This window comes from Tiliqua scincoides, chromosome 5 (assembly GCF_035046505.1).
Source record: "Tiliqua scincoides isolate rTilSci1 chromosome 5, rTilSci1.hap2, whole genome shotgun sequence".
In the NCBI taxonomy this organism is placed as follows: domain Eukaryota; kingdom Metazoa; phylum Chordata; class Lepidosauria; order Squamata; family Scincidae; genus Tiliqua; species Tiliqua scincoides.
The window spans coordinates 88,983,848-89,002,552 of record NC_089825.1 but is presented as its reverse complement, the minus strand read 5'-3'; the positions used below and the strand labels follow the sequence as shown (position 1 = coordinate 89,002,552).

Sequence of the window (18,705 nt, the reverse complement as noted above, 5' to 3'; positions counted from 1 at the left end):
GCTGTCAGTCTTGGAAATGTTCACAAGGATCTTGCATGCTTTCCCTGCTCCTAGTCAGGGAAGTATCAAACTGGGGGGGGGGGGGGTGTGCAGAAAGAAAGTAGCCCCACCACCAACTCAGGAAGGTAAAGGGAGAAACAACCCCAAGTAACTACTCTTCCTTCCTGTCGCATACTCATGACGTGTAGTAGTGGGTGGGAAGGCTTTGCAAAAAGGCAGCTCCACCTTCCCACTCGCAGGGCTTCTCCTGCTTCCCAGTTTAGACATCGCCTCCCTCTCTCCCCCTTTCCTGGGTTCTATGATGCACCGCCGGGGGGTAGGGGCTGGTGCCATCGCCAAGAAGAAGCTGGCAGAGGTGAGACTTTCCTCCTTCCCTTTGTTGATCTTCCTTCCATGGTCCTCTCCCTCCCAGCCCTTGTAGGCAGAGGAGGAGGAGGGATGGAGGAGAGAATCCTTTCTATCAATGAATGAGATTCTCAAGATTCTATTTGGAACGTGCACCTGGCACCTGAGAATGGAGTAGCTGCTAGTCCCAGTCTGGGGTGTTGGTGAGAATGAGCAACTTGCTCAGCCTTGAAAGAGTTAGGACACTCTGCACATGTTCAGGAGCATTTTATCTTATTATAGCAATAAGAGAGCCAGGATGGTGTAGTGCAGTGGTTCCCAATGCTTCCCCCCCCCCACTTGCATACTTCTTGGCAGCCCATTTCCATAAATGTGTTTATAATTAATGTGTTTATAATTAATATAGTTGCTGTTATTTCAAATTTATGTTTTTGGCTTCTGACCTGTATCTGCTAATACAGAATTTGATGAACAAAAAAAGCAGTTGGTGGGGCTTTTGCAGACATCTAGCTGCTTTCCTTCCTGCCTTGCCAACTTGCAAGGTATTCTAAAACAGCCTTTTTCTGCCATCATTCAATTCTTCTTAGAGTACCCTAAAAGTCCTGGCAAGTACCCCTGGGGGTACATGTACTCCAGGTTGTGGACCACTGGTGTGGTGGTTTGGGAGTTTGATGTAGACCTGGAAGATTCAGGTTCAAATCCCTGCTCAGCCATGAAACTTCCTGGTTGAACTTGAGCCAGTCACTCTCTCTCTCAGCCTCATCTACATCACAGGGTTATTGTGAGGACAAAAGGAGAGAAGGAACAGTGTACACTGCCTTGTGCTCCTTGAAGGGCAGGACAAAAATATGAAATAGTAATAATTTATTCCACATCTTCCCTGGTGTTTACTACATATAAATGTTGCTGGATTCAATCTGCTCCTCCTCCCTGTTCCACCCTTCATTATTTCTTATTCCCACTCCAGAAATGCTCACACCCACTTTTTCTCCTCCCCACTTGTGTCTGTTTAGTGTTCTTGTTCTAGAAAGACTGATTGGTATATCTCTGTGTTGCCGGGTGGAAGTGGGTATTGTGTCTCACCAGAATGCGTTGGAAGTGTGAGCTTCTGTGAGGGGCACACATCCAACTTTGATACCCTATCCAAATTCTGGATAAATGTGGGCATTTGGGAATGTTTGCTGAGGAGGAAGGAGACTCTCTATATAGTTTCAGACTTACTTTCCTGTTCCAAAACTAGCATCTTTCTTGCTCCTTTCCTAATATGTGGAGGTATATCATGTGGCTACGTTTCTGAGCATCCTGTTCTCCCCCCCCCCCATTACAGAACTGTTAGTACTGTAAGAATTCTTATTTTTTGTGACCTACTTGATAGATTATACTTAAAAACAAGTGTATAATTCATACCCATACCATGTGCTCATAATCACTGATGCTTGTCATGAATTCTTGTGGGTTTCCACATTGGCACTATGTTGTTGTGTAGCTGATGATCCCCATTCATATCTAGTACTTTTCCTGCTTCTTGAAAATACAGATTTCTCCTCTCCCCCTTCCATGTCCAAAGCCTCTTAGTTTAGGGTTTTTTTTGGGGGGGGGATAGCTTAATTCTTCTCTAAATAAATGCATCTTGTAAATGTGATGCCTTAAGGTTTGGAAATTAGAACTGAGAATGTCACATTCTCATGGCTTGTGGAATTGAGGCTTCAAGGATCAGATTCCATTTTCGGTCACATCCCCATCTATTCATTCCCCAAATAATTTCCAGAGAGAAAGCCAAGTTCAGGTGGATCCCCAGTCATTTCAGTGTATATTTCATTTTTAGTATATTAGACGATGCTATGTGACTGCATTTGGGGAAATATTACAGAGCTGTACTTTTATCAGGCTACTATGTATCTGCTGTTAACAATGATAGTCAATGGGGCTTACTCCTGAGTAAGTGTGGATAGGATTGCAGCCTCTGGGATTTTTGGGGATTTTTTTTAAACAGATCAACAACTTCTTGGGAGGGTTAGGAGGGTTCTTTATTTTAAATAAATTTTTAAACTTCTTGCAAACTCTTAATTACTTACTTAATTGATTTGATTTTATCGTATGGGGGAGGTGTTAAAAATTCTCCTGTTTGATTATGTCACGTCAGGCCATGACATCACTTCCAGGTTAATGGCATCACTTCTGGTGGGTCCTAACAGATCGTCATTCTAAAAAGTGGATCCTAGTGATAAAAAGTTTGAGAACCACTGAGATAGAGGATTCAGATATATTGCTCCCTACCTGCGTTCTGAGATGGAACAATCCAGAATTTGACCACCTCACTCTACATCAGGGATCTCAAACTCTTTTCATTCAGAGGGTTGAAGTTAGCATTCATGCTGCCTGCTGAAGGCCATGACATCATTAAGCGGCAAGTGACATCATTAAGCAGATGATGACTAGAAAAAAGCACTTTGTTTTCACATAGAAACTCATTAGCTGCAAATGACTGAAGAGAAAAATGTGCAACTCTTGTTCATATTTTCAAGATATGAGAGAGCCCAATTATCAAGCTGGAAGAGCCCAGTTGTAACAGGGGCCAGATAAATGGTTTCCGGGGGCCACATTTGGCCCACGGGCCTTATGTTTAACACCCCTGCTCTTAGATTGGGTCTTATTTATTTGAGCGATCCTGTTCCGCAGCCTCTTGAGGTACCAATGTATTGTTGAGTTTACTGGTTTAATATTTTAAATAATCTGATCAGCAGTTAGCTTTGGGCCTGCTAAGGACCATCTCATTCCCTCTCTGGCATGCCTCGCCACCTTTCCTTCTCCTCTTCCCACCCTGAAACATATGGGGTAAGGTGAAAGAGCAAAGCTTGAGAAAAGAATAACCCTCTTCTCATTATTGTGTTTCCGATCCTGTGACTGTTTCCTTCCTAAACCATTTCAGCTCAAGGAGATTATGATGAGAGAGGATAACACTTGTCACAATCTCTCCTTGTGATCCATTGCCTAGCTAAGGCTGGTGCACCAACTGCACCTCTTTGTGGGGAGTGTGGGTCTAGCCACAGTTACACATGCCTGGGTTACATCATTCTGACTTCCATGGGTCTGTCTTTGAAAAATGTCCAGGTACTTGTAGTGTAGGTGTTGCGTATGAGCCAGTGATCATGCCAGACCTCTCTTAAATTACTTTCATGGGCTTGTGGTCAGTTTCTAGGCCCAATTCAATGAAAGATGGGATAAAAATCCAAGCTGGTATAAATAAATTTTCCTAGTCAAATTCAAGAAGTGCAGAGGGAAAGGCGGCCAGGAGTCTGGATTGGTAATGGGGGTAGGAGAATACATAAACCTATGAACTGAGTTGGACCCTAGGTCTGTGTGATATGTGCTGTTTGGGTTTTCGATGGATCTTTCCCAGCTCCTCCTAGGAGCTGAATCTACACACAGAGCCTGTGCTCTACCACAAAGTTACAGTTCTATCCCTGAGATTCTGCTCTTGGACTGTCTGGACCAGAGCTGTAACGCATTGCTCTGGCACCCAGGGCTGTGACGTCACGATGTTGCATGGCTAGTGTCATGTGATGTCAGTTCTGGGTTCTTCCCGGAGGAGGGGCACTTGCTTCAGTGGCTTTGTGGCCCCGTTCCTTCTCCTGTGGAAGGAATGGGGAGTGTGACACACTGCCAATGCCTCCTCTGTAATTAGGGTGGAGCCTGAAGGACTGTCATGTGCAGTCCCCCCCCCCTTGGTGTGGCACCCAGGGCAGTTTCCACTTCAGGCTCCAGAGTTATAGCTCTGGTCTTGACCAAACAGGCTTTTCCTATCCTAGCCAACACAAGTTCCTCTCTTAAAGAGCTTTTGCAATATGCTCTGGGTCAGGCTAGGGTTGTAATGGACCTCTAGGGGATGCCAGAAACAAGACTAGCAAATCTGGTGTGACTCCTTTCCTTCCAGGACTTGAATGAGCTGCCTTGTCTAGGTTTGGGAAAACACAAGGCTGGTTTGTATGTTAAACATTTATTTCCTTGTAAATGGAGAATACTGCATTTTCCACCCTAAGTGGTACACAATAAAATGATGAAAACCACAAAATACAAAACGATCCTAAAGGAAAACCTTCAGTCAAAGGAAAACCCAGAGCCCGTTTGTAAAAACAGTGCAACCATTTTGCAAGGCAGCAGGGAGTTACCAGACATGTCCAGAAAGCCCTGTTACTTCGAAGACTAATTGCTGTGGTCCTGACAACATGAAAAGGTCTTCAGAGGCTGCCTAAAGGTTATGCATAAAGGCAGCTTGCCACATTTCCAGAGGGAGGGAGTTCCCCAGGATTCATGCCGGAAATGAGAAGACCAAGTTTCTTTCACAAGAGCCTTTCACGTGGACTTCTTGTGGGCAAGGCACCCTCAGCCAGGCCTCCTTGTTATGATTGTAGAACCTGGAGAGGTAAATGGAGGGGAAAAAAGGACTGTAGCATCAGTGTGCCTACCATATTTTCTGGGTGAAAAGTTGATGGAGAGTGCAAGATGAGCACATTAAACATCTCTTTGTTTTTTCTCATCTTTAATCTATATACGAATTGATCCCAAATGACATGACAGATGCATCTAGAAGAAACCAAATAACTCGCTGCCAATGGCGAGACAAGGCTAACAACACGATCCTTAGCATAACAGCAGTATACGATGAGACAACAGTTATTTGACATTTATTGGAAGCCTTGATTTTAGTACATTATAATTTATTGGTAAATTGATCTTGGTAATGTCATGAAGTTGAATAAATTGGCTAAAGTGATTAAATTGAAAACATTCATAAAAGTAATAACAGAAGCTAATAAATAAAAATGATAACATTTTAATAACAGAAATTCATTAGCAGAGGTGGTTGAAAACGGTGTTATTCAGTTTACTCAGAAGTAAGCCCATTGCGTTCAATAAGACTTAAGCTGTCGTCTTACTCACCGGAAACAAACACCTCTATTCATTAGTAAACACATAGTTGCTCATTCAGACCTCCCATCTTCAGCGTTCAAGTGGATGGTAGTGACAGGCTGGGGTGGGGAGACCCAGGGAAGAACAAGCGTGATGTTCCCTTCTCTGTGCCATTGTCTTCCTCATTGTCTGTTCTGCTTGTAGTCCCAGCCTTGATTCATCTATTAGCAGTCACTGTGTGGGGCACTCGATCCCATGCATCCTTAACCCACTGTGTAGCGCGGGAAGCACAATACTGAAGTTGGTGAAACTGTGCTCACTTGGTACATGTCCATGTTTCCCATAGCTTCCTTAGCGCAAGCCATCAATGGACCCAAATATATAATGGCAGCAATAATGTTCTCATCGCACTAGAGGTGATGTCTAATATAGTCTTCTTCCTGTCCACTCTTTGATCCTGTCATGCACTGACATGTGCCAGCACAGAATCTGTAATTAACATTGATTCTTTGGTCTGAAAAAAGTCACCAGGTTGATATGAATAGCACTTTTTACTCCACTTTCCCTTTCAGATCAATAGCCACCCACCCATTTTGCATTTCCCTCCACTCATAAACTTCTCCATTGGCCTTCTCTTTCTTTTGAATGTCACAGTGTGGGGAGAGTAACTTCTTGCCATTGGAAGTGCATGCCAACACCCAATCGAGTGTTGAGTCACACTCAAGCCTGCTTGTTTTGATGGACACTGTCTCTTTTACTCTCTTTTTGGTTCATTGGAATATCCAGGGTTAATGGTGCCTTGTCTGTGCTGGATGTGTCTATGTTCTCCTGTTTTTCTCTTCACAAAATCACAAAATTTACTTAACGATTCCTAAAAGTCTTCAAGCTGTTTCTGAGCCACAGCAGTGCGATGTCTCGCAGCAGGAGCTTTTCTGTACATGAAGTAGCTTGATGCCCTTGCTACTTTAGCGACCTTTAAAGATCTCTACCCTTAAGTCACTGGTAGCTAATTCTGCTTTCAGTGTCAACTGAATTGCATTAAGTTCTTCCCGTGTAGCATGCTATGTCAGCACAGATGTGTCAGCGCAAATTTACTCTCTGTACCTGGCCATCTAGTTTTGCAGCTGTGATTTGCTGCCTTAGGTGTGTGTGTATGTGTGTGTATGCCACTCCTATGTGTGGTTTCTGCTGGCCCCGGACTTGTGTCGATTGACCATATTGTTGTCACTTTCCTCAATGTAAAGTGCAACTTCCAGCTTGAACTCTGCATTGTGTGATTTTTGTGCCAATTTGTAGTAGGCATTTTGAGACTATCAGTAGCTTGGGGTAATTGTGGGTGAGCATTTATTTATTTATTTGTATTGGGCTGTCAGTTAGGCACTCGGCAAACATTTTGATAGGTGATTCCTTATTTCCTTTGCCGGTACTTGTGTGCACCGTATACTATTCACAAAGAAGGGTCCAATCCTATCCAACTTTCTAGTGCTGATGAAGCCCCGAGGCAAGGGATCATTTGTTCCCTTACGTTGAGGAGGTCTCCGTGACTGCCCCCTCCACTGCAAGATACCTTGCATGCCCCATTGGCACAGCTGCATTAGAACTAGAACATTGGATAGGATTAGGCCCTGTGTTGATGTGGAGTATAAGAGGATCAAACTCCTTTGAAGGAAAAAAGTCTCATCTTACAATCCCTCCCATATGATAATTAAAAAAAAAATTTTAACACCTGCTTTTTCTTTGTAGGCCAAATACAAGGAACGTGGAACAGTTTTGGCTGAAGATCAGTTAGCCCAGGTGAGATGGGAAAACAGCTAAATATGCTCTTGGAGGTAGTAGGATGATTGTTTGGAAAATGGGCAACCATAGAGAACTTCGAACTCCTCTTGCTTTCATCCAGGCTTCTACACGTGATACATATTTTGTCTGTGGAACCTATTGCCACAGGATGTTGTGATAATTGGGGGCATCAGTAGCTTGGTGATAGAAAAGTGCATGGATGATGGGTCTATTTGGGGTCTGGGCCATTATCCATGGCTTGTGAGCTTCCCTATTACACTCAACTGGCTGCTCAAGCATGATGCAGAGATGAATGGTTTATTGGTTTAATCCAGCAGTAGTGTTGAACTATTAGAAGGACAATATGGGCTCAGAGGAACTGGCCATAAATTGCTTCTTGGTAGAAATGACTTTGGATCATTGTCCCATGTGAAACATCAGCCTGCTATAGATCTCAAAGCTGTAAAATGGGGAGTGCAGTGTTTTAGTCGCTGAGTCTATTCTCTCTCTCCTTTTCTCTTCCCTGGCTTCATTTACAGATGTCCAAGCAGCTGGACACATTTAAAACGAACCTTGAAGAGTTTGCCAGTAAACACAAGCAAGAGATCCGTAAAAACCCCCAGTTCAGGGTGCAGTTCCAAGACATGTGTGCAACGATCGGCGTGGATCCACTGGCTTGTAAGAAATGATGGAGGCTGAGGAGGGGCTGAGGGGAAGGATTTTGCTGTCACTATTATGTTAGCCTTGGGGCTCTTTGAAATCTTCTGTGTTCCAGTGCCTCAAAAAATGGATAGCACCCTTTAACCAAATAAACGTATCCTAGGCTTAAATCAGTCATTACACTATACTGTGGGTCCTGGCCTCTCTGAGCCGGTTTCTTCTCAGTTCAAGGGCTGTAAGTACAGTTGCTCTCCTGTATCTGCGAACTCGGATTCTGTGGTTTCAGATATCCACAGAATCGAAACTTCACATATAGGTTAATGGGTTCTGAGCTGTCTGTGACAGATCAGGAGCGAGATCTTAGGGTGGTGGTGGTGGACATCTCGATGAAAGTGTCAACCCAATGTGTGGCGGCAGTGAAGAAGGCCAATTCTATGCTTGGGATCATTAGAAAAGGCATTGAGAATAAGACGGCTAATATTGTGATGCTGTTGTACAAAGGACATCTGCAAGGGGGATCTGAAGGCCTTAGGAGTGGACCTCAACAAGTGGGAAACCCTGGCCTCTGAGCGGCCTGCTTGGAAGCAAGCTGTGCAGCATGGCCTTTCCCAGTTTGAAGAGACACTTGGCCAACAGTCTGAGGCTAAGAGGCAAAGAAGGAAGGCCCATAGCCAGGGAGACAGACCAGGGACAGACTGCACTTGCTCCCAGTGTGGAAGGGATTGTCACTCCCAAATTGGCCTTTTCAGCCACAATAGACGCTGTTCCAGAACCACCTTTCAGAGCGCGATACCATAGTCTTCCAAGACTGAAGGTTGCCAACACACTGTTGTACAAATCGATGGTAAGGCCACACCTGGAGTACTGTGTCTAGTTCTGGTTGCCTCGTTTCAAAAAGGATATAGTGGAAATGGAAAAGGTGCAAAAGAGAGCAGCCAAAATGATTACTGGGCTGGGGTGCCTACCTTATGAGGAAAAGCTACAACATTTGGGGCTTTTCAGTCTAGAAAAGATGCGCTGAGGGGGGACATGATTGAGACATGCAAAATTATGCAGGGGATGGACAGACTGTATAGAGAGACGCTCTTTTCCCTCTCATGTAACACCAGAACCAGGGGACATCCACGAAAGGAGTGTTGGGAGAGTTAGAACAGACAGAAGAAAATATTTCTTTACCCAGCGTGTAATTAGTCAGTGGAATTCTTTGGCACAGGAAGTAGTGTTGGCATCTTGCCTAGATGTCTTTAAGACGGAATTGGACAAATTTCTAGAGGAAAAGTTCATTATGGGTTACTAGTAGGTAATGTGCAAGTTCTTGGTTTTAGAGCCAGGCTGCATCTGATTGCCAGATGTAGGGAAGGGCACCAGGATGCAGAATGTGTCTGTTGTCTGGTATGCTCCCTGAAGAATTTGGTGTGCCACTGTGAGATACAGGAAGCTGGACTAGGTGGGCCTTTGGCCTGATCCAACAGGGCTCTTCTTATGTTCACGGTTCACAAATAACCCCCCCCCCCGCTCTAGTCAAGCTTATCTCATCTGTTTTTGTTTGCCTGTTTGCAGTCCTCCAAATGCTTCCTCTTCACGCTTGCTTCTTAGTGCTTGCCCTCTAAGTGTGAAGAAGAAGCAATTTCGAGGGCAAGCGGTAACAAGCAGACATGAAGAGGAAGTCGTTTGGAGAGCTTGCACAGAGCAACAGTAAGTATAGGGTTTGCTGCTATCCACGGTTTCAGGTATCTGCAGTAGCATCAGGAATGTATCCCCTGTGGATACAGGGGGATGACTGTATTCTATATTCTTAAATAAATAAAAATTCTGTGCCAAGGTAGCACAAACTAAAGAGCTGAATTTTGCATCCTATGTAAATTGGGTACACTTGTATGTGTGCTTTTTTAGTGATGATCCATCAGAGCATAGATGCAGTGCCTGTGTGTACATAGGGCACTTAAAAGCACAACCACTGCACACTGGGAATGCATTCCCTGGCGTGACCAGCACTCACAGTTCCGGAGCACCACAGCTCTTCTTGTCCCCAGATCAGGATGATGTGATGCTCTGGCCAGCAGGCATTGCTCCCAGATTCCCACAAAGATGTGACTGGTCAGAGCGTTGCGTCGTCTCAATCTGGGGACAAGAAGAGCTGCAGTGCTCCAGAACTGTGAGCGCTGGTCACAGGAGGGAAGCATTTGGCCGAACCCTGGATCCTTGGACTGGAGTTCGACCAGCCCTGATAGCCTGAGACTCTGTAGAACCCTGTTGATCTCCCTCACCTAGTGCTTGCAGTTGGGATGTTACTGGGAACAAGGAATTTGTGCATGACTCCTTATTCTCAGTCAGTCCTCCCTTGCACTCAAGTGCAGGTTTTCTTTTATTTATACCCAGCAACAGGGAGAACTAGATGAGAATAAGGAGGTGTTCTTATTCTTATGGACCTCCTTTTGGTCGAAGGACAATTTTCTGCGAGGCATGTTCTAGACATCATCGGTAAGGAAGGAGAAAGAACCTGCCATACCCTACCTGGCCACCTATCATGTCAACCTGCCCCCCCCCAGGAGAAGGTGGCATAAGGGAGCATCATAGGGTCCCTGAGAATCTCTGAAAATCCCCAGCCTTCTTCTCTGCTTGTATCTTCACACTTATCTTTGCTCCTTTTTTGCAGCTGGGAAAGGATTTTGGTCTGAAATGCTGGGAGTTGGAGACTTTTACTATGAGCTTGGTGTGCAGATTATTGAAGTCTGTCTAGCTTTGAAGCACCGAAACGGAGGTGAGGACAGCATCCAAGAACTCATTTGTCTAGAACTGGAACTTTTTGGGTAGTTCTCCCTGTTGCCTGTTCATGGTATTCGCTCTTTGTATTGATTGTTCATACTGGAAAGCTTTCTAGCTGTGCTAGAGCAGTTTCCCAGGAACATTAAAACATGGCTGCATTCTTTTCTTTTTCTTTTTGGCTAGAAAATAGCTGGAAGTGATGTCACTCACATGCTTCTAGCATAATTCTATTTACAGACAAAATGGTGCCCTGTCATTACAACTCAACTGCATGGAGGCCACCATTTTAACCGTAATCTGCCATGTTTCTGCCAGGAGAATAAAAATGCTTGGAGACCACCATTTGAAAGCCCTTCCCTTAGCAACAACTAAGTATGGATGGAAAGGCAAACAAGAGGTGAAATGTTGGGCAGGCAGAAGGCAACAATCCTGCTTATTTTTTGTATTTATTTATTTTTGCAGGGGTTGCCTGGAAATTTTCTGTTCAGAAAAGTGTGGTTGGTACCACCTATCTAATCTCTTAGCTTGACCTCTTAATGACCACCATGCTGTAGATGCTGCAAGTGCCCGAGTTTATATCCTGCATATGCAGAGCAGTGGTGTTGCTAGGCCAGGGCAGGGGGAAATGGGCTGCCCCAGGTGCAAGGCTCGAGGAAGTGCATCACCACATCACTTGATCCTCTCTTTGGTGATATTTGGGCTACCTTCAGTCTGGAAAGACTATGTTATAAGCCTACAACACCTGGTTTTCCCAGGCGGTCTCCCATCCAAGTACTAACCAGGCCTGACCCTGCTTAGCTTCCGAGATCAGACGAGATCAGGCATGTGCAGGGTAACAGTTGCTGCATTCATAACATAGACAAACACATAAGCAAATAAAGATAAAATGTAAATATTCAAAGCCATTGTTTAAATAATATATACAAAATGCAGTATAAAATAGAAAGTCTTTCCTTTTGTGATGCTGATGAATCTTAAAGTTCTTTAAATTGAATTGTCAGTTATGGCTTTAAAATTTAATGTATGAGCTGCTGCTGGGTTGATATTAATGTGGCACTGTGGACTGCATCCAGAAGTTTTTAGTGATAATTAGTTAAATGATAGACTGTCTTAATTTTGTCTTACATTTTTGCTGCATCATTCAAAAATAGCCTTACTATACGTTTCAGTCATTTGTGGGTTTTTTTAAATATGTTTTGAAGATTGATTTTTTTGGGGGAATACTAATACAGTACTAAGAATTCTCCCAGAAATATGTTAGCAAATGTCTCCTGTCTGAGCTATGCTTTCATATGTCTTCTGCTTCTTCTTTCCACTAGGTTTAATAACACTGGAGGAACTCCACCAGCAAGTGCTCAAAGGAAGAGGAAAATTTGCTCAGGACGTCAGCCAGTAAGCCCTGTGTTCAAAACTTCCAGCCTAGAAATGAAGTTTCCACACAGTGCACTAAAAAGACACAAATTAAGCAAATCAAATTAATTTAAATGGCAAAATTTGGTATGGTTACAAAATTTTTGTTGGTAAGGTCTAGGATGCTGGTGGATCATGCTGTGCTCTGCACTGGGAAAATCCAGTAAATTATGCCAATTAAGCAGAAGTTTTAACTGGAAAGACTGCTTTTGAGGCACTGGGCTATTTTGGGATTCAGCACAGAGGTGGTATTGGACTGAAAAGCAGAATTGCCCTCTAGATTGCAACTGTCTAACCAGAAGAAGTAGATAAGGGGTTGATAGCCATAGGAGAGACAGGGCATGGGTTTGTGTCATACTTGAACTTTAGGTCTGTTTAAATGTCACTCTGACCACTTCCCCTTGTGCATTTGGTATAGTGTCTGAAAGAGCTTATGTAAGTATGTTTTGTATACACATAGCCTCTGTATATGTAGCTGGAGTCTCTGGATATGCAAGAGTCCCCGGTTGCATGCACAGAGCCTGTGTGTACCCACTTCTAGCATGCTTAAACTCTTTCAGATGTTTGGCTGAATGTGTGTAGGGGTGTGTAGGGGTGTGTAGGGGTGAGACCAGCAGGCACAATTCCACTCCCTGCATTCAAAATAACATCTGAACCATCTTTCTCGTTCCCACCTGGAAGTACCCTTGTCTGAATAGTAGAGGTGGCTGAAAATGGTTTTTCTTTTTTGTGGATTTTGGTGTTTTCCTTAGAAGTGCAGAAAGCGGTGTTATGTATTTTTCTTCCAAGTGTGCATTTTTATAAATTATAATTGCTTTATAAGTATACTAGGTAGGTAACATAGGTGGTATAGTGTCAGCAGATGCAGCCCACAGGTGTAGAGATGCCACTGAATATGTAGAGGTGTTACAGAATGATTTTACCTTTTTGCAAATTTTGGTGTGCTTTTTGTAAATTTTTGATGTGCCCTCCCCTAGACTTCTACGGTATACCTGTGGACCATTTGTGGCACATGCCACATGAAATTACGCATTGAATGCTATATGATAGTTTTCAAAAATACCAAGATTTTTAAAATTTTGATCAGTAGTGGTGTCATCCCCCCCATACACATCAAACTGGTGCAACCCGCACCTCCTAGCAGTGCCACTGAGGTGCAGCTGAGATGTCACTGCTTGAAAGGGCAGACCGCATAATAATTGGGCTCTCCCATATCTTTAAAATATGATCCAGATTTGCTTATTCTCTCTTCTGACATTTGCAGCTAATGAACTTCTAAGTGAGAAAAAAGTGCTCAATTTGGGTCATGGCTTGCTTAATGACATCACTTCCTGCTTTACGACATCACTCCTGGCCCTCAGCAGGCAACTGTTTGGCCCACTGTATGACTGTTTTTTATAGCTGTGGTGTTTTCCTCCATTTTTCCTTTTTCCTGTTTGGGTACTACTTTCTTTTGTTTTTTGCTGTGTTATCTTCAGAGCCACAAATGCTAGAAACGTGTGTGTGTGTGTGTGTACATATTCCTTTTTTAGAAAAAGAGCTGAGATTCTCAGAAAGCTAAATGCTGCACCCAGTGCTACATTTTGTGGCTTTTCTGTGCTTCTGCAGAATTGCAACCTACACACAACCCTGGACATATTTGAAGATGTGAGTGCCCCAACATCACCCCTCGCCTCATTCTTCCTCCTCAGGGATGACCTCATCCGCGCAATTAAGAAGCTGAAAGTTCTTGGGAATGGCTTTGGAATCCTTCCTGTTGGTGGAACATACCTGATCCAGTCTGTGCCAGCTGAACTGAACATGGATCACACGGTTGTGATACAGCTTGCTGAGGTATTTATCCTGAGAGAGGATATGTCAGTGTGAAGTCAATCTCTTTCCCTCAACTGTTCTCAGGAAGTGTTTCCTTGACCTGGGAGTAAGCCGCAGTGAACATCATTGGACTTACTTCTGATGAGACATACATTGAGTTGCATTGTCATGACTGACTAAGGGCCCAATCCTATCCAACTTTCCAGCATCGATGCAGCCACAATGCAGCTCCAAAGTAAGGCACCAAATGTTCCCTTATCTTAAGGAGGCTTCTGGGACTGCCCCCCCCACCGCAGAATGCAGTGCACGCCCCATTGGTACAACTGTGTCAGTGCTGGAAAGTTGGCTAGGACTGGGTCCTAAATCTAATTGTGGATACAACCCACGGATACTTTAACAGAGGAATGTGAGCTGGTGTTACCTCTGCAATGTTTTCATGAAAGTTTGATGCTGCCTTATTCTGAGTCAGATTGGCCCATCTAACCCAGTCTTTATTCTGATTGGTAGCTGCTCTCTAAGGCAGAGGTTTTTTCTAAGCTTATTTAACTGGTAATGCTGGAGAATGAAACTGGGCCTTTATGTATGGAATCTATGTTGGTAAGAAGCTGCCTTGTATCACGTCAGACCTTTGGTCTGCACAGCTCGGTATCGTCAACACTGACTGGCAGTGGCTGTCCGAGGTTGTAAACAGGAATATTTCTTTGTCCTACCTGGAGACGCCAAGAACTGAACCTGGCACCTGCTGTTTGCAAAACAGTTGCTTTTCCACTGAGCTGTGGATCTCCACCTACAAAATGGCATGCTCGAAGTATCTGTTCTTTTAGTGTTGGTTGGTTGTTCTTCAGCCTTTGGGAGCAGTCTTTGAAAAAAACCCTGCTTTCTCTTTGCCACATTTCAGAAAAAGGGGTACGTAACCATCAGCGAAATCCAGTCCAGTTTAAAGTGGGAGACGGAACGAGCCAAGCAGGTGCTGGTATGTAAATACAGCGGTGCATGTAAAAAGAAAGAAAAAAGGCCCAAATTTGCCAGCTGGACAACTTGTGTTGCATTAGGAATATAAATTTGCAACCCTGCACATGTTTATCATTTTTTTTCCAGTTGTAAAATCTGAAAGATTGGGGAGAGGGGAGCTGGGGAAAGGCCGATGGGGGGAGGGGGGGTGAAGGAACAGACTGAAGTGGGGAAAGAGAAACTATAGTCAGCTGTATAAGGAGACAAGTGGATCTGAAAGGTATACCTGACTGGAAGCTCTTTGCCCATTTCCCTTGGTATCATACTACGTACCTGACTGTTTTATGCAGGGGTGGGTGGGTGGGTAGGAAGTCTGTTCACAGATCATCTACCATGGATGCCTACCCTACTATAAACCTCCCTTAACCATCTGATTTGTTAAAGTTTGTAAGAGTTTTATTTTTTCACATTTTTATATCACCCTTCTTCCAAGGAGCTCAGGGTAGTATACATGGTTCCTCCCGCCCCTTTTTTTTTGTCCTCACAACAAACCAGTGAAGTAGGTGAAGCTGAGAGATGGTGACTGGTGCAAGGTCACCCAGAAATCTTTGTGAGCAGGGATTTGAACCTGGATCTTCCAGGTCTAAGTCCAGCTTCTGAACCACTGCACCATTCTCAAAACTTGTTACTGCAACTCTTGAAAAAGAGGCAAGTTTACATGAGCCCCCCCCTCCCCACACACAACATTTTAGTTGGTTCATCTAGTTCAGTGTAGCCCTAATTTCTTGGCAGTGGCTTTCTGGTGTTTTAGGCAAGGGTCCAGCCCATCTGGAGATACCAAGTATTGAACCTAGTTGTTCAGAGCTTTGCAGCACCTTCCCCCACATCACAGCCTCCACACTGAGCACAGGTGATACCACGCTATGAAAAGCTTCATCTGCTAACTTCTGCATATCAAGCTTCTTTTAATGGAACAGGCGTGTGTTTTGGTTTTGTTTACTGGTCATTTGGCAACCCTAGTGGAAAGACTGCAACCATCTGAAAAGCACATTGGGTTGTATTCAAAGAAAGGGTCCCATTCCCATTTAATGGGACTTCAATTAGCCATGACTAATTTTGTCTCCATTGATTTCAATGGTGCTTAGTCAAGATTTTCTTCCTTTGGATACAAGCGTTAAATTAATTGCAATGCTTTTAAAAATTTGTGTAGAATTTTAACTTATTGAATGGCCTGTATTTAGGTTCTGGCTGTTCTATCACTACCACAACTCTAGGGGTGGCTAGGGACCTACAAAGTCTCCTGTCCTTGTCCCCGTCCCCCACATGTGTTTGAAAACCCTTTGAGGGCAGACTCTCTTCCCTCCTGGTGGCACTTTGTGAGTTTTTGTTTTTACAGGATCATCTGCTGAAGGAAGGCATGGCTTGGCTTGATACTCAGGCTCCAGCAGAACCACAGTACTGGCTCCCAGCCCTCTTCACCGAGCTTTACTCTCAGGAAATCACACCGGAAGAAGCAAAGGAAGCTTTACCCTGACACCAGAGGAGGAGACCGAACTCTCTGACCCTCTTCATTTCAACGGAGTGGCACTGTTGCATGTTGTCAACAACTTGACTTTATTTTAATGTTTCTGCATTTTTAAAAAAAATCTTATATAAAAAATGGCAGCACAACCTGTTTACTCCTATTTCCTGGTGCCAATTTCACACCAAAGGCTAAATTACATTGACCTCCTTCCTTTCTCTGGCTGAAATGTAGAGATCTGGACCTACAGCCTGAGGGGAGAGCTGTAATTCTTTGTCCCTGCCATGGTTACATGCTAAATTGGTATTCTTCCCCCTGCCTATTTTCCTTGGGAAGGAAGGTTTTGTTGGTGCTGGGCTGGGGGCAAAGGGTTAACACCCCAAAAAACTACTGTTCTTACCCAGATTTCACTCCCTCCTCCCCCAGTGTTTTATTGTTAAATAAGAACAGACAAGTGCTTTGGAGCAATTAACATAACATGTAGCTTGGCCTTGAATCTGGAGCTTCAACAAAATAGAGAGGTTGGTTTGTATAGTGACTTTATAACCTTTTGTGATCTGGAGGAAATACCAGACATTTTTTCTTCCTCCTACTCAAGAAGTAGAGAAGATGGAAGTAGTTAGATTAGTTGTACTATGCTTTTTTTTTTTTTCCCTCTTCCTGCTCCCCCCTTCCCTACTTGCTAGGTAAGGTAGATACCTGATTTCCTTTCATGCATACTGATCCCTTCAGCAGCAGATATTCTGTATGGCTTATGATGGCTATAGATTGTGGTAGGCCACTTTCTTCTACCATCATAGGACAAGTTATATTTCATGGACAAGTTGGCCATGAGTTCAGCAACTTGTGCCCTATCCTGAAATGCCTAGGGTCCTGCTAGGCAATCACAAGGCTGCTCAAACCCAACCTCTGAACCAAATGGATGCAGCCACTGGCAGTGCAATAAAACTGTGGTTTCTTTTCAGAGCTGACTTGCTCTTATGACACCGCAACAGGCTGCTGGGCACTCTTTCCCCATTGGTGGGGATGATAGCTTTGAGGACTGCTCAGGGGGTACCTTTTTAGCAGCACGTGACTGAAAGCTTGGCTACTCAGTGGTAATAGCCTGAAAGAACTAAGGAAATAACAGCAAAAAAGTTCTGTGGCTATTCTCAGAAGTCCTTACACAGGTGCAGGAGTAAGGCTTCAGAAGCCATCTATGGTTAAAAAAAAAAAAGCTCTTTCTCTTGCTTGGCCATTGACTGCAAGTCTAGGTAATTGCAGTGGTTTCCCTAAGGCCTGATCCGCTCCATAATGAGAGTGTCTAGCTTTTTGTCAACAAGAGTGTTTTTCTAAGCTCATTTCCTTTCCCTGTCCTATGCTGTGGAGTGGGCTACAGCCAGGCTTTCAGTCTGGGCAAGAGTCAGGATCTGCATTTGGCTGCAATCATCTTGTTGCTGTTCAGACTAGGAAGAAGAAAGAGATTATGCTCGAGATCTTTCCTAAAGGAAACGAATGTGTTTCAAGTGGCTTAAAAATAGTCTTGTGGGAGAAAGTACTGTAGATAACAATATACAGCCCAGTAGGGCTTTTTTGTGTCAGAATATGTATCCTGTAGTCTAACCATTGCTATTTGAAAGGGAAGTTTACTTGTTAACAAATCTAATGCAGTTTTTAAGAGCTGTGTTTGTGAAAGGGGTGTGTGTGGAAGGATGAGGTACTAAACTCTTTCATATGTTTTATCAGCAACAAGTAGGCAAGCAAGACAAAAAGGAAGCTCTAGAACAAACAAGAAACAAGGAAAGCAAAGAGCTTTGCAAGTCCACAAAAGGGGGATCTGCTGAAAAATTGGCTATGTTTGTCTTTTCTTTGGGTGGGCAAGGTGCTACCTTAAAGGACATATGCTTTTTTTAACATTTGTAAAGAACTCCCTTGGTTGGGGGTAGCTCAGGAAGATGAGATGTCTCAAACATCAACCACTCCCAAATCAATGGAAGGTAAAATTCAGGGGAGGAGGAAGAAGAGAATCAGCTCCCTCACGAACCTGAGCATAGGAATGGACAAATATACCAACACAGTCCCACTGACACTGAAGACAACAGCAAATGAAGAACATGTGTAGGTGAATGCATGAAGTTTGAGAAACACTGTTTTCATAATTTACTTATGCGCCTATGTGGACATAAGAACATTCATGTGTTGCTGACTACTTTTTAGAAGGGGGGGATGTGACACTTTCTGCCACTGCAGTGTCAGACTCAAAGGACACACTGAAGGCAAGGAGCTCCCATTTTGCTTCTTCAGACGGACATAAAGACTGCAGATCCTGCCAAAACAAACTTTATTGCACAAAAAACTGTATGTACAATTGTATATAAACAAGGTTTCTTTATTTTAAGACCCTTGTGCATTTTTAGCTTGTTAGGCCTAAAATTCTGTCACTAAACATTTGTCTAGATCAGTCATCTAGGATTGTCACTTTTTGAAATGGAAACATTCAGAACAGCTGACAGGTGACTATGGGCAGCTAGAAAACCATATTTTTTTTTCCTTACATCCACATGCGAGTCACG

The 18,705-nt window shown here is 43.7% G+C and overlaps 1 protein-coding gene and 1 pseudogene across 2 annotated transcripts; one reads left to right on the top strand and one right to left on the bottom strand.

Annotated features, from left to right (window-relative positions):
• Nucleotides 1–204: 204 nt before the first annotated feature.
• Nucleotides 205–18,582, top strand: SNF8 (SNF8 subunit of ESCRT-II). Of its 2 annotated transcripts, XM_066628039.1 has the most exons (8): nucleotides 205–355; nucleotides 7,000–7,050; nucleotides 7,572–7,710; nucleotides 10,349–10,453; nucleotides 11,778–11,850; nucleotides 13,560–13,701; nucleotides 14,579–14,653; nucleotides 16,028–18,578. In XM_066628039.1, exons 1-8 carry the CDS (start codon nucleotides 299–301, stop codon nucleotides 16,163–16,165), a joined length of 780 nt encoding a protein of 259 aa, XP_066484136.1. In that variant the 5' UTR covers nucleotides 205–298; the 3' UTR covers nucleotides 16,166–18,578. The 2 variants fall into 2 exon arrangements, with proteins under 2 accessions (XP_066484136.1, XP_066484137.1); XM_066628040.1 differs by lacking the exons at nucleotides 205–355; nucleotides 7,572–7,710 and having other exon boundaries at nucleotides 7,017–7,050; nucleotides 16,028–18,582.
• LOC136654698 (5S ribosomal RNA) lies at nucleotides 11,189–11,305 on the bottom strand (annotated as a pseudogene).
• Nucleotides 18,583–18,705: the final 123 nt, after the last annotated feature.

Excerpts from the sequence above, each read along its gene's own strand:
- SNF8 (XM_066628039.1), top strand. The coding sequence starts at position 299 with ATGATGCACCGCCGGGGGGTAGGGGCTGGTGCCATCGCCAAGAAGAAG. Across the intron at positions 11,851-13,559 it reads TTTGCTCAGGACGTCAGCCA|GGATGACCTCATCCGCGCAA; the intron begins GTAAGCCCTGTG and ends CTTCCTCCTCAG. Across the intron at positions 14,654-16,027 it reads AACGAGCCAAGCAGGTGCTG|GATCATCTGCTGAAGGAAGG; the intron begins GTATGTAAATAC and ends TTGTTTTTACAG.